General features: G+C 44.8%; 1 protein-coding gene across 5 annotated transcripts in view; it reads right to left on the bottom strand.

Annotated features, from left to right (window-relative positions):
• Positions 1-16347, bottom strand: part of GRIPAP1 (GRIP1 associated protein 1) — a 253480-nt gene that overhangs the window by 52009 nt on the left and 185124 nt on the right. For all 5 annotated transcript variants that reach the window (XR_003941032.1, XM_030194003.1, XM_030194004.1 and 2 more), the window contains 3 exons: positions 11111-11210; positions 6342-6469; positions 3205-3327 (listed from right to left, as the gene is read on the bottom strand). Coding sequence is in view for 4 of the 5 variants with exons in the window: in XM_030194003.1 (XP_030049863.1) it covers positions 3205-3327; positions 6342-6469; positions 11111-11210 (351 nt within the window). In the remaining variant the exon portion in view is untranslated. The remainder of the gene's footprint in view (positions 1-3204; positions 3328-6341; positions 6470-11110; positions 11211-16347) is intronic.

Below are 16347 nucleotides of genomic sequence, written 5' to 3'. Positions count from 1 at the left end.
CAAGGGATACCACTAGATGCCAAGAGGGGCGCAAATGCTTCACACTGTTCAAGAAATATCTAATATCTGGATGAGATGAGAGCCCTGAATCTCACCTCTGTAATACATATTACCTTTCAAGGAGCTCAAGGCGAGCCCTTTTTCAAAGCTCCTTTGTAAAAATGCCAGAATAACTGGCAGGGGTAGCCTTAAAGGGTTGAAGGTTCTGATCTTGACACCATTCTTCAAAAATATTCCAGACTCTAACATAAGCCAAAGAAGTGGAACGCTTTTTGACTGCAAAACAGTGGCAATTACCTTGGAAGAACAGCTCATTTTTGGATCCTTGCCCACTCAACAGCCACACCATAAGCGAGAAATGAGATGCATCCAGATTCTGAATCAAGCCTTGGTGCAACTGACCTTCTGAGACCTGAAGTGCCAGAGGATCCTCCATTTGTATCCTGATCAGATTTGCAAACAATGATCTTCTCGGCCAATTCAAAGTCACCAATATTACACGTCCTGGAGGACCTTCCATTCTTTTCATCACTCTGCCTAATAAGGGCCACGAAGTAAACATATACAGTACAGCTGCTCTGTGGTCACATCTGAATCAGGGCATCTATACCCTCCAACCAAAGCTCTTTCCATTGGCCGAGGAACCTAGACACCAGTCTCCATCAGATCCATTACTGGGGGCCCCCAGCAAACAATTCACTCAAACGCCCAATCCACTAGACTCCACTCCCCTGGATCCAGTTCCTGCTCAAGAAATCCACCTGGATATTCTCTATCCTACATGAGAGGCCGATAGCACAATTGGATGCCTCTCTGTGCAAAGCAAAAAGAAAAGTGACTTTCTCTACCACCTTCTTGCTTCATATGCTGCCCTGTCAATTGAAAACTGTAGTGTTTCCCAAAAGTATGCACATATGCTTGTTCTGAACTAAGCAGATAATTCACAGACCAAGTTGCTTCCTCTGGGGACAACCTCCCCTGCATTTCTTCTTGATAATGGGCCACTCAACCAGGTGACTAATGTCTATCATCACCAGCAACCAATTCTGTCTCTTCAACTCCACTCCTACTGCTGGGTTTGCTCTGTTCAGCCACCAGAAGAAGCAGTTCCTCGCTTGATTCTGAAGAGGAAGTCTCATCCAAAGGTCTTGAGAAAAGGCTGACAATCATAAGAAGTAACTTTTGTAGGAGGACAAATGTGATCCTGGCCCATGGCTTAAGATCCTACGCTGACACCATTAAGCCTGGAGTTAATCTCATGTTCTGGAAGAAAAGACCTGCAGCAAACTACGTACCTACCCCTGTAATTTTCTGATTCTATCCCCCGTCAAAAACATTTCCATATGTTGAAGAATGCCTCCAGGTACTCCAGAGACTAAGTTGGTACTAACATGCTTTGGCACAACTGATTACCCAGCCCAACTCCTGCAGCAACTGAACCACTTAGGTCATTGCTATCTCACTCTCTCATAAAGACTTTATTCGAATTAGTCAATCGTTGTGATAAGATTGACCCAAGATACCCTGTTTCTGCAAAGCAACTGCCACCACTACAGTCACCTTTAAAAAGGTCTTTGGAGCTGTAGCAAGACCAAAGGGCAGTGACTGGAACCGAAAATGCTCCCCTAGCACTATGAAACAAGTTCTGATGTTCTGAATGGATGGTAATGTGTAACTAATCCTCCCTAATATACAAGGAGGTCAAGTACTCTCCATGGCGCACCATTATAGATCTTAAAGTGCCCATGCAGATCCTAGGCACTTGTAGTGCTGTTGACTTGCTTTAGGTCTAGAATGGGTTGAAAAGTCCTTTATTTCTTCAGGACCACCAGGGAGGAAGGTAGGCTGGGGGGAGGGGGGGGGGAATTCACAGCTTGTGATAGGGGGGGATTGAGAAGGGGATCAGAGCTTGCCAGGGTGGGTGGGAGGGAGGGACAGCAGGACCCTGTATGTTGTAGGATGGTCTCCAGATTTTATGCAGGTGCCGACCGATATCCAGTGCTGGCATCCAGATAATTGGGCAACATTAGGACTACTTTTAATGCAGTGCTACATGGCAGGTTAGCTGTACAGGTACTTGCACAGAATACTGCTGCATAACTCCCAGCCCCACCCCCCTCTAACATCCCTGACCTGCCCATGTGGCCAGTGAGTGTGGATAATCAACAGCATTGTCCGGTTAAGTGCCACTGAATATCAGCAGCTGGGCAGGCAAAAGCAATTTAAATGGGCAGGAGACCATCCTGCCCACTTAAATTGCTTTGAGTATCAACCCCTAAATGTTAGTGCTCAAATCCCACCGACTTTCTTTGTAGTAACGTCACCTTCCACTGCCTCAGCTGCTAGTTTAAAATTGTAAGCTGTCTAGTGCAGTGACCTACTTACTGTATCTGAACAGTAACTCAACTTGCATGTTTTTAAAAAGGCACATAATTAAATCCAAAATCCAATCTATCCCACTAGAGGAATGGGTAAGAATAGTCTGTAATCAAGCATCATCATTGTTAAGTTGTAATATTATGAAAATTCTTTGAAGATGTCTGCTTGCAATTTCACTCACTGTATGGACACCATGGTTAAGGCAGTGATGGCAATTACATCCCAGACACCAATATACTTTAAGGGTAATTGTGTGTATGCAGTTGTGTATGCCTTGCACACATTAAGTGCATAGAAAAGCACATATGTGCAGTACGTGCATAAGTGCACTATGTGCTATTCTATAAGATGGTGCATAAGTGCTGTAGCGTGTAACTACAAGGGGGGTGGCGTACATAGGGCAGAGCAGAAGGGCCTGAGGGTGTCTCCAACATATGCACGCAACTGATACTTCCTGTTGACCTGGCTTAAATTTAGGCATGTCAATTCGAGTTTATGCTAGTATTCTAACACAGCATTGTGGCGCACAGATCCCATTAGAGAACTGGTGCTCAGAATCAGTATGACTACCTGGAGGCACCAAATTACAGAACTGCTCCCTTTGTCAAGGGGATCAGCTCAGGTATAGTGAATGTCAGGTCATGGATTGCCACAGACAGATCTGGCTTTCAAGATAGCCACATTATAGAGAATGATCATGAGTTAAATCAAAGAAATCCATAAAAACAAGCTCATTTGTAGAACTCTAAAAGACTACCTTGCTATCCCTGAAACAGAACATTGATATTTGAAGCCTGGAAGTGAGTGCTGACAGCCTGATCTTACCTTCTCTTCCAAGAGCCATTTCTCTTGCTGGATCTCAGCCAAACGCTGGAAGAGATCCGAGATCTCTTCATCTGACAGGTCTGCAGGTCGCTGTGGCTGGGACTGAGGGCTGCTTGTGTTTGACTGAATACAAGAAAAAAGAATCCACCCCCATATTGTTAGACTGTCACTGGAATGCTTTGATGTTTCACTTATATATACTGTCATCTACCAACATTTGCTTATTTCCGATCTGACGAAGAACAGCAACCTTCAAAAGCTAATCAAGAAATGTATTATGTCCAATAAAAAAGGTATCACCTTATTTTCTTTTCCATGTTTTATTTCTATTGATGATTACCTTTAAAAATGGACTAACACAGCTACCACACCTCTCTACTCAAGAAAAAATAAAAATGAAATTCTAAATGACAATTTAACTGAACTCTAAAAACACTAGGTGTCTTCCCTCACCTTGTTCCTGCCAGATATCACCTCTCTCATACCTTGCTCCTAGATGGCTGCTGCCTCTCCTTTTGATCTTGTTGGGTGTTGTGCCTTTCCTCACCTTATTATTGTGGGTCCTGCCTCTCCTTTTACTGTGCTTCCCCTTCTCCCTGCCTCTGCTAGCTAACTAGTTCATCCCATCATCTTGTATCTTCTGGTTTCTACCTTCTCCTTTCCTGTTGGGTCTCTCCTAGATGATGTGCCTCTCCTAGCATTATTACTGTGACCGCTCTTTTGGCAGTTGTATCTCCACTCACTTTTGTTATTAACAGATGCTGAAACTTCCTTCTCTTTGATAGAGGTAGGTGGCACCATATAGACCAACCAATTTATTGAGGCATAAGCTTTCAAGAGCAGTCCACTTCATTAAAAGCATTAGGTGACATTCAGAACATGAATACATATATAAGTAGAAAAATGCATGGGGGATGGAAAGGAATAAAAAAAAATTATTGTAAAATGAAGGGCAGGGTTTAGCCCCTCTCTGTGGAGGGGGACACTAGGATGTTCGGATCCAATCAGTTCACAGCTCTAAAGTGATGTCATCAGGGAAGTCCTACAGGGAGGAGGAGTTGGGACAGCAGCTAGCCAATGAGAGTCCATCTTCAGGGAGATGGGCATTCTAGGATGTCAGCCAGCCAATAGAAGGAAGCAGCAGGAGCAGCTGGGGGTGTAACCAAGCCCTGATGCTGCTGATTCCTCACAGAAGAGCGGAGATCAGCAGAGCAAGGTTTTTCTCACTTTTTCCCAACAGCAGGGAGCTGCAATACAGGTATGCTCATCCAAAAAAAAGCGCTTTTGTGTCTGCCAAAAAAAAAAAAAAGGGTAAATCTACTGCTATCACAGACGCAGCTTGTCTGCGTGTATGAGAGCCATCTGTAGCATGCGCAGAGCGACTGACTGTTCTGCACATGCTCAGCTCACCGACTTGCTTCCCCCATATCATATGCAAATGAGCTGAGTTGCAAAAGCAACGAGCAGCTCATTTGCATGCAATTTTCTTAGTGAATCCCTCTGTGTTTCTAAATCAGTAAATTTTTACCGATTTGGAAACGCAGATGGATCCTTAACGGGACCTTTGGGCATCTGGCTCTAACTGAACTATGCAGCCTCATTAACTCTCTCCTCCCACACCCTGCCCTGCATTTCACAATAATTTTTGTACCCCTCTCACTTTCTCATGTATTTTCCTATTTATGTATTCATGTCGTGAAAACCTTTCTTCCCAAGAGATGTTTTCCATAATTTAATTCAATCAATGGTATTAAGCCACGTTGATTACTGCAATAGAATCTATGCGGGATGTAAGGAACAACTCACAAGGAAACTCCAGACGGTACAAAACACAGCAGCCAGATTGATATTTGGTAAGACACGATTCCAAAGCGCCACAACACTACGTGAAAAATTGCACTGGCTTCCTATCAAAGAACGAATCTCTTTCTAAATCTGCACCTTAGTCCATAAGATTATCTATGGTGAAGTCCCAGGTTACATGATCAACCTAATCAATCTCCCAATCAGAAATAGTACTAGTTCATCACGGTCTTACCTGAATCTCCATTACCCAAATTGCAAAGGACTAAAATACAAGACAACTCATGCGTCCAACTTCTCTTACATAGGCACGCGCCTGTGGAACGCATTGCCACAAGTGGTGAAAACAACTTATGATCACCTAAAATTTAGAAAATTACTAAAGACTCACCTATTCGGAAAGGCATATCCGAATGACCCAACTTAAGTGACTCAACCCTGCAACACTTCACTATCAAAGATCGCATTGGACGTTGACAAACTCTTTTACCTCAACCCGATTTGACTGAATCTTATCTTCCCTATCCTAATACAACATTTTGTACTTATCCCGTACCGGAATTGGTGAATGCCTTCACGATATTATGTAAGCCACATTGAGCCTGCAAATATGTGGGAAAATGTGGGATACAAATGTAACAAATAAATAAATAAAAACATCACCTCATGCATCTGACAAGGTGAACCCTGTCCTCAAAAGCTTATGCCTCAATAATTGATTAGTCAATGAAGTGCCACCTGCCTCTGTCAATTTTGTTACACCACACTAAATTTACCCCTTTAAATTTTAATTTTCTTTGTTGCTGTCGGGTGCCATCTCCTCTCAGTGCTGCATTTACCCTTACCGTTGTTGTCGCTCTCTCTCTCTTCCCCTTGTTCCTTATAGGTCCTGTTGTCTTGTTGCTGTTAGGATCCAACGCCCCACTTTCTTTACTCTTGGTTAAGTATTGCACCCTCTTCTCATCATATTCCTGCTGAATACTTGTTTCTTTTGGATACCGTGTTTTTCTCTCACTTTGTTCCTGTTTGCCCTCCTTTTCTTTCTTTCTGTAAGTACCACATCTCATCTTGACCTCCACTTGGTAGTGTCACCTCACTCACTTTATTGGTAGGTGTGGCTTCCCCCCTCCCATCCCTATCTTGTTCCTGTGGCAAAAAAACTGCCTCTTCTGTTACTGATGCATCACCCTTCACTTATCTTCTCCTGAGTGCTCTCTTGTCTCACTTTGTTCCCTCTGGATGCTGCAACTCCCTTTACCTTGTTCCTGCCCAATGCTTGTTCTTCCTTTGTCTCCATCACCTTCTTCCTGTTGGATACTGTAATTTCTCCTCACCTTGTTACTGCTGGATGCTGTGCTCTCCTTCATGATTTCACGGTAACTGAAGGAGGAAATGCTGCTGCTATCTCCAGTTTGGGTCCGGCTTGGGGAGCTGATCTCAGCTAGCACTAGGTCTTCTATCCCTGTTAAAAAAAGAAATTAGAGCTGAGCTCAGTTTCCTTTTTCTGCAGTGCTGGAGATACTACAAAAGGCTTGGGTGCCCTAAAGGGACAGCATGTGGTATTGTTAGTAGGCTGCTATATTCTGCAGCTAGAACATACAAAGGGATGTCCCAGAAAGATACTGACAACAAAGGTCATGTATACAGGGGTATTAGAAGGCTGCTGCAGGAGTATACACGGACCACAAGATATTTCTGCTGGAGAATACAAGGAGAACAAGCAAGAGGGGATAGGGTCTTACTAGGATTCTGGGAAGTATATAAGGGCACTCCTGGAGATTCTATCATCTGGCCAGGATGATTACTGGGAATTTTATCCCTTTTTTTAATATCAGAATCCCCACAGAAACCATGTGGGGATTCTGATATTAAAAAAGGGGATAAATTCCTGGAAGATTCTACTGTTGAGGGCATTTAGAAGCCCTATACGTTTCAGAACCAGTACAGTGGTCATTTGAAAGATTCTGCTGTTGAGGGCCATGCAGTGGCCTTCATTGAGTTTTGGGAGCTCACATGGAAGAGAACAGAAAAGCTTCAATATTTCTGCCGATTCATCACACATATATTTCCTTAGCTAAGCCATAACCCATCCCACAGCTGAAGATGGACTTTCTCAGTACTCCCTGAAAGTAGAGGAACCAAACACTATTCCCTCAATCCCTCTCCTCTCTAAAGTTAATCCCGCTTAAGATGCTAGACGATAGCAATAGGCTATTTTGGAATGAAAAAATTTGGTCTTACCTGCTCTTTTTCTTTCCTTGACTCCAGCCAGACCAGTCCAGAACTCAAGGGTTATGCCCCTCAGACAGCAGATGGTGAAAGACTTACAAACTGTGAGCTTTGAGCTATAAAAGGACCCCTGCAGCCCCAGTATTACTGTAACAAAAGAGATCAATGGATTCCCCCCCCCCTCCTAAAAAAAAAAAAAACACTGATCCAACAGGTGGAGGGATCCAGTGCCCTAACCAAGTCCCAAACTGCTTCCAAGCCACATTGAACCTGATCTATTTGGGATAATGTGGGAAATAAAGTCCTCTCCATATCCCTCCCCTCTACCACAGAGGGACAAGAAGCCTATTCAAACCACCAAGTGGGACTCTGGACTGGTCTCGGCTGGGATCATGCAAAGAATATTAGCAGGTAAGACCAAATTTTTCTTTCCTTATCCACCAGACCAGTCCAGAACTCATGTGATATAGCAAAACTATCAAGCTGGACAGGAAGAAACCTATGCTGATGACAAAGCAGCCCTGAAGCTTGCATACTCACTGGCTTGGACATCTAATCTATAATGCTTGGAGAAAGAGTGAAAAGATAACCAGGTAGCGACCTTATAAATATCAACTGGAAAAAAAAATCAACTGTGATTCTGCCCAAGATGTAGCCATTCCCCTTGTAGAATGAGTTTGAAGCCCCTGAGGACGGCTTTGAATATAGGCCAAACTAATCACTTCCTTTAACAAGTGCACAAACAATCCAAGCAACAAAACTCACTTGTCACCTTTAAATGCCACATAAGCATTCTCCGCACATCCAAGGGGCGTAAGTGGGTGAAGTCATCACCTGAGTCTTCTCACTGGATTACAGGTAGTGATACCACCTGACTAGCATAGGAGTCTGCATTCACCTTGGGCAGGAAGTAGGAGACTTCTTAAGGGAAATTCCTGCTTCTGTAAAATGTAATAATGGTCCTCAACAGGAGACGCTTGCAACTCAAACCCTTCTAACCAAGCAGACTGTTACCAAAAACACCATCTTCAAAGTTAATTCCTTGAAAGATGCCCTTTTGAGTGGTTCAGAGAGCACTGACGAGATTACCTTAAACACTAAATTGAGGTTCCAGGTATCAAACAAACACAGCATGCCCTTTGAGAAAACACAGTACATCCAGATGGGCACCCAGGGAGGGTCTTTCCACACAACTGAGGTTCCAGGTGGCCCACAAATGCATCATGCCCTTGAGAACACACAGTACATCCAGAGGGGTCTCCAGTGAGGGTCCTTCCACACAACTGAAAAAACAAAATAATGGTGCATCTTAAACCTTCAAAGCAAGCCAAAGCTATCCCTTTCTTAAGCCCTTCCTATAAAGAGACCAAAATCTGACTAATCAAAGTTTGAAACGAAGCCCAAATTTTCTCCACACATTATGCCTCAAAGACTTTCCGGACTCTAGCATAAGACAAGGAGGTAGACCATTTCCTTTCCTGCAAGAGAGTCATAATCACTCTCGCCATATAACTCTTACGCCTCAAACATGTCGTCTCAACAGCCAAGGCTTAAGAAAAAATGGAGATGTGTTATCCATGACAAACTGCCTTTGCACAAAAAGGCTTCTCTGCTGGGGAGAACTAGGTCATTCTCCACTTGACGAGTAACCAGATGCACATACGAAGGATGCCTGGGCCAACCTTATGCCACCAGTACTACCAAACCTGGATAGAAGGCTTCCTTTTGCATCACTCAGCCCAACAATGGCCAAGGAGGAAACATACATAGCAGTCCTGAACTGGTTCATCTTTGTAGAATGGCATCCAGCCCCATTGTTCCGTCCTCTTTTTGCAGACTGAAAAACAGGGGAACCTTGGCAATGCACCCATCCCCCAATATAGGAGACTGACATCTGTGGTTAATATGAGCCAATTTGGAGATTCTAAGGCCGTTCCCTTGATCAAACTGTAGCCTGGGCTTCTGCCATCCATGGCAGATACTTCTGGTAAGTCTAGTTTTGAGCTGGCCACTAGGTGATAAGGAATTACCTGTAAGAAGCACATGGGAGCTTGAGCCCACAGCACGAGATCTAGTGTAGCTAACAGGGACCCTCATACCTACATATAATCCCATGTCCAAGGTATCTTTGCAATAGTGCTCAGATTTGTGATTGAAGATTTAATTTTCTCTGGGGAAGGAAGACCTTGCCCACCTGAATATTGAATTGTGCACCAAGATATTCCATGCACTGCGATGATTGAAGCCTGCTCTTCCGTAGATTTAACACCCAACCAAGGGACTGCAGAGGGTGCACTATGCTTGCAGTAGCTTGACAACTCTCTTTCTCCAAATTGGTCCTGATCAGCCAATTATCTAGATAGAGGTGGGCTTCCAACGCCTTCTGTTTAAAGCATCACTGCCACTACCACCTTGGAAGTGGTTTGTGGTGCTGTCGCCAGAATGAATGGGGGGCATTTGAAACTGGTAATGCCAACTCAAGAAACAAATCTCAAAAGACTTCTGATGAGGAAGCCAAATGGGAATATGTAAATGTCCTTCAGGTTCAGCACTGTGAGAAACTCTAATAATCACACCAATGCAACGACAGAGTGCAGGGCCTCCATCCTGAAATGAAATATCTTGAGAGCCTGACTCAAAGCCTTCAGACCCTGAACAGATTGAAAGTAGCCTTCTTTCTTTGGGGCCATGAAATAAATGGAATTACGACCTCTAGACCAGTCTTCTTTCAGAACAGGAATAATCATCCTTAACTCTAGTAACTTTTCCAAGGAGGCTTTTTGGATGGCACACAACAAGGAGACTCCATATAGATATCTCATAAGGAGATGTAAAACTAACACACAGCTTCTCTTCATTATTTCCAGAACCTACTGGTCAGAAGTTATCCAGGTTTACTCCTTGAATATTGTGGCCAGCCAACCACCTATCTGCTCCACAGAGGGATGGATCCCTAATGCCATATTACACATCACTTGAGATACCAGTGGACTTTTGACCCTGAAAACCTCTTTCCCACTCTAACATGTGGAAGGAAAATGTGAGTGCTGAACAGAGGATCCTTTATCCGGACAGTAGCGCCTGGCTCTTGGAACCAAGATTTGCTCAGCAAGGTGCAAGAAGAGTTCTTTGGCTTGTCTTCTGGTTAAACCGCTTCCAAATTCTTCACAATTCATTGCAAATCCTCACTGAACTGCAGTTTGCTCTTAAAGGGAAGTCTACAAGGGATCTTCAATGAGAGGTCTGCATGCAATTCTGGAGCCAAAGGAACTTCCTAGCCAAAACAGACTCTGCCATAGACCTGGCCAAAGTCCTGTTGAGATCATAAAGGGAGCATCCTTGACATAAGACATAACTGACTTCAAGAGCTGCTTCCTTCAGGTCTCTGTCTTCCTCCAAGGGGTCCTCTGCTCACTGGAGCCAGTGTAAGCAGACTCTAGACCAGGAGTTCCCAACTCAGGACATACCTAGCCAGTCATGTTTTCAGGATGCCCACAATGAATATGCATGAGATCAATTTGCATGCTCTACCTCCATTGTATTTGAATCTGTCTCATGCATATTCATTGTGGATATCCTGAAAACCTGACTGGCTATGTGTGTCCCCAAAATTGGGTTGAAAAGGAAGAGGACAATAAAGAGGTGTGGGATACCAGAGAAATACAAAGAGCAAAACAGAATGCATGAGGATTCCCTGACAACAGCTGAAGAGGGAATGACCGACAGTAAAAATTAAATGCTGCCTCCCAAAGGAGCTGTACAGGGAAAGAGTAATTATAGAGGCAATACCTGCTGGAGGCTTGATGATAGCCAGAAGGGGAAAGTGTGAAGACAGAGGGAGTAATCCATACCTAGGATACTGGGCTGCCCCTACCTGTTCGGGTCTTGCTGTTTGTCAGTATGTCCTGCAATCGCTCCTGCAGCTTGTCTGCTCGTTTGCGCTCCAGATGCAGCTGCCTCTTCAAATCCTTAAGCTGCAAAGGGATACAGAGAGGACAGACAGCATGAGCAGGGTGCAAGGGGTTTGGCCATGATCTAGGTGGAAGGCTTTGGTTTGTTTCACATCCAGGAGGTAAGCACAGCACAGCACAGACAGAAATTCATGCATATCACCTCCTTTGGCTACAATCCAAACATAAATAAAAAGCATATCCTTATGTAGTATGAAAAGGAAAAAAATGTAAAGTTCAACTTGGGGACAACTGTAATAGTAGCTTCTCCTACTTCTTGTGACTTTGGCACATCACTTCACCTTCCTCTGACTCAGGTACAACCTAAGAGCCTCATTTATATGTGATTTAATGCACGTTAAATGACAATCCCCATTACTCTCAATGGGGCCTATTTGCTAACGTACCAAACAATAACTTCTACAATAATATTATGTATCAGAAGAATTATAAAGTGGAGAAAAAAAGACCTCAGTCAAAAAAGAGACCCCTAATTGTAAGACAAACCTACATTATATTAATTGTTCATAAGCCAGAAACATTTTCTCACAAAACCGTTTACCTGGATCTTCCATGACAAGTTATGATCCAGAATAATGCCTAATATTTTCAAAAATGATTCCAATTTATAAGCAAGGCCATTCAATGTTATAGGAACAGTTTTCAAAGGTCTGTCCTTATGGCCAATTAAGAGAAACTTTGTTTTCTCACACTGTTGAGTTTTAAACAATTATTATGCACCCAAGTAGACATCATCCAAGCGTCAGCTCCTCCCACTTCCAAGCATAAGCACTTAGAATGGTAACAGTCATTGAAAGTGCTAAGAGCAGCTCAAATACTTGCAGATATAGTGGGCAGAGATCTTCGAGGTGGTATTACCTGCCCTTGAAAACTAGGAGATTTGGGGGGGGGGGGGGGAGAGGAGGTGGTCAAAAAGCCACCAGAAAAGATGGCCACAATTTTAGAACTCCTCATCACTTCCCAGATTTTCTAGAATTTTATCATCTCCCCAGCTATAAATTTCATTAGCAGCACCCCAAAATACCTCTGAGAGCAGGGGAGAAGATTGCAAAGGAATTGGTGCTGGCTCCTGGATGACAAGATCAGAGGCACAGTTCAACTAGTGGAGGTCTGGAGTACAGGTGCTGGGGATTTGCTCAATGTGATTAGCACCACTGCCTCTGCTGCAAAGATAGAGGCACTGTTGTACCTCAGGCTGGGTGGCTGTGCAAACATGAGACAGCACTTGTTTCGACATCTCCAATCCATTCAAAATACAGCTTCTTGTATCCTTTCAGAACGCCAGTAGATTTGATGAATTACTCTTTTGCTTATTCACTACCACCGGTTGCCCATCATCTCTTGCATCCACTTCAAAAATCTCACTCTCACACATAATGTTATTTACTTGGACGACGCTGTGGTAGAACAGGGGATTCTTATGCTTGTGATTTGTATTACTATTTTCATGACTTTCTCTTTCAATGCATTTCTCTTGTTTGGCCAGCAGGTGGTGTCTGACCTCTTCCTTATAGCAGTAGCAAAATGTTTACTACTTAGCTTACTTTCCCCTAAGGAAAATAGGAAATCCCCTATGAGAAAGTAACCTGCACTGCCATTGGCCAAATGCTCTCAGTGTTCATGCTCTGGGCCCCATTGCCCTTGAAGTGCAAGTCAGATCCAGTCAGAATGTGCAGGAATTTCCCAGTGTCAGAGCAGGAGTATGGAGAGTGAAGACCTCTGAACTGAGACTATGTTCAAATCCTATGAACAGCTATTCTTCCTGAACTCCCCAGCTACTAACTAAGTAGTAAGGCAGTGTTTAGTTATGTTGATTCCTGTTATTGTTTGCTGTTTACACCTTTACACTGTTCTACCCTTTTCTGATAATAAACCTATTAGTTTATTACCTCAATTGTCCTGGAGTGACTCAGAATCCTGGCAGTTTGTGTTCTTAGTCTGTGGGTGTTTTCTACGAACTGTGGGATTGTGACCCCAGTGTCCTTTACAAACTACTGGGGAAACCACCCATCTAGGCGCTATGCGTTATATGACAAAACTTTCTTTTTTCTGGCAGTGCGGTGGGATTATCAGGCTCAGTGAGCGGGGTGAGTGTCACCATCCAGTGAATGGTTCAGAGTCCTTTTTATCTGTATCCTCGAGACACAGAACACAGTGAACAAGTGCAGCAGCAACAGGGTCCCTTCCCCGTTCAGTTTTTTTTGTGTAGTGCTAGGAGATTAGCAGCGTGCTGATGGCGACTGACAGCAGCCGTCAGACACTGGATATGCCTGACCTAAAACGACAGAAACCGGATGACCTCAGCAAGGAGGAGATGCATGACTTGCTTGTTCGGAGTTCAACTCCTGGGGGGAGATCAGACTTCTTGTGGGCAAAGCCCAATGAGTTGGCAGGGCTGGATGCCTCACCAGTTGAAATCCAGTAGACCTACAAGGCGGAGTGACAGTGGCTAGAGGAACGGGAAGAGCAACAGTGGAGAGAAGAGCGTGAATTCCAGCTGGAAATGTCTTGCATCCAAAGCGCCATCCATCCTCTGATCGGAGGCAGGATACATAACCCAGATCGGGCCCAATTTGTTTGCGCAGTTTGATGATACTGATGGATATTTAACTGCCTTTGAAAAAATTTGCCACCTCAATGAGATTCCCAAGAAAGTCTAGGTGAACAATCTGGGGGGAAAGCTCACTGGTAGAGCACTTGAGGCAATCCAAAGACTGTCCATGGAGATATGCTCCAAGTTTGAGGAGGTGCGCAAAGTTTTTTTTAAACCATTATGCCATTACCCCTGAGACCTACAGACTAGTTTCAAACTTTGCAAAAAAAAAAAAGGGGGGGGGGGGGGATAATACTCACAGCGAGTTGGTGATTCAGTCAAGATACCAGCACCAGAGCTAGCTCAATAGAGCAGAGGTTAAAACCCTAGACTGCCAAAACTTGATGGTCCTGGAGCAGTTTTTACAGAGTTGTCATCCAGAGGCAAGGGAACATGTTCAAGATCACCAGCCCCATACTCAAGAGAAGGCGGCCAAGTTGGCTGACATCTTTGTGGCTAACCATCCCTGGTTGGCGAGAATCCGTCCGAATCCACAACAGCTGGGACCTAAGGGCAGCTCGGGCCCTAAGTCAAATATTTCTGTAAACTCAGAAACTGTCGGTAAACCCTCCAGTGCGCCCCCAAAACCTAAACACTTTATTAGGCATGAATGTCCTTGTTACCAGTGTGGCCGTACAGGACATTTCAAAACGGACTGCCCAGATAACCCCAAGCCTGCACTAAAAAGCGTTCCAGTTCCTACACCAAAGCTGGCAGCTTTTGTATGTAGCTCCAGTCCCATGGAGGAGGCCTACGCAGTAACCGCAGCACAAAATGTTACTGACTAGTCATCGAGCAACGAAGCAGATGAATTTCCACAACACTACAGCACCCCAGTAACTGTGAATCAGACCCAGATAACTGGGCTTGTAGACACTGGCTCTAGCATGACTTTATTATGACCAGAGCTGGTGCCGGTAGATGCTATTCTTCCAGGGCGCGCACTGCACATGTAGTGCTAGCCAATGGATCCAGAGAGACTGTACTCATTGCTCGAGTATACTTGGATTGGAGTACCAAGCCTGGATACAGAGAAGTAGGAATAATGAAGAACATGCCGGTACCAATGCTGTAGGGAACCAACATGGGTCCAATTAACATTAACTTTGATAGCGGAGTCAGTATTTCCACCATAGTGGCCAGTAGTTACACACGGGTGGCCCAACAAACGGAACCCACAGAGGCCACCTCTCTAGTTCCAGATCCCAAGCCTTTCCAGGTAGACCCAGCTGACCAAGCTACTGGAAGAAGTGCTCCAATGCCTCCTGCAGAACCCGTTCCGGAGATGACCAGGACCGTGAGTATGGGACAGATTGAATACTAAGTCACCTAGCAGGAAGTACCATAATGAGCTCCTGGATCCCTGTCCTGAACGAGCTCCTAGATCCAGACACCCTAACCACGGACGGGTTCACTAACCATTTTACGTGAAGGGAAGAAACCAAGTAAAGCCAGGCGTTCCACTTGCGGCTCAGCTGAATAGCGGTGGTCCTAATCACCACTGCCACGCTGGACCCAGATCACATGCGGGAACCGATACACATGACAACCAACAGCAGCACCTCTGAACAGGGTTTTTCACAGCACCATCACCAACCGAACATTGGACATTAGAAAAGCCACAATGCTGCTCCGTCGAGCCTGACTTGTGTGGCAAACCACATCAAGGTAATACGCCACCTGTCCCTGCCAAACCAGCAGCCCTCCCCCATCAGCACAGCTACAGGAGGCTCCACAGCGTACAACTGCCCAGCACAAGAACGAATAGCTTCACTGGGAGCGTGATTTGAGGAGGCTAAGCGCAGCACCAGACTAATTGTGTTCATCATCCCAGCACCTGATCAATGACGTTCATCACCCCCAGAACGCTCTAACCAGGGTGAGACAAACAACGGACAATCAACGCGGCCATCTTCCCCATCGCCCGAAGTCTCTTACACAGGGACCCACCAAGTCACACCAGTTACAGGAGTGCCAACCCCTATCGCTTCCAACACACCAACATCGTTCCCTCAAGGAGCTCCCCACTGCGTCCGATAGCGACACCAAGTAAAGGAGCACACCAGAAGTCACCAGCTGTTACCATGACAGAAAAGCAGCACTGATCTATGAGATCATTACCGTGGTTGTAACAACGCAGAGCAGAAAACAAACCGCCACCGACTAAGAAGTGCCACCCGCCTATGACCAACGATCTCACTAGCAGGCAGTCACCAGCTACTTAAACAATTCACCAGCACACAAAAGGAAAGAGGGAACGGTCACCAAAGTCAACCTCAAAAAACTGCGTGCCCTCCTCCAAGTCAGCCCAACACCATCGACAGATCCCTCTTCATACAGATAAGAGAGCTCCATCTCCTCTCCCTCCTACGCCCTCCATTTCCTTCCAAAATCGGCACGATCTACCAGGCATTGCAAATCTCCCTGATCTCCCTACAACACCTACACACCCACACTCATAAGACGTCCTACTTAAAACTCACACACACATAAAAACTCAAAAGAAGGCACACATCTAACACACACACACACTCGCACATACACTCC

Source organism: Microcaecilia unicolor, chromosome 2 (assembly GCF_901765095.1).
Source record: "Microcaecilia unicolor chromosome 2, aMicUni1.1, whole genome shotgun sequence".
NCBI lineage: Eukaryota > Metazoa > Chordata > Amphibia > Gymnophiona > Siphonopidae > Microcaecilia > Microcaecilia unicolor.
This window is presented reverse-complemented; position numbering and strand designations above follow the sequence as displayed.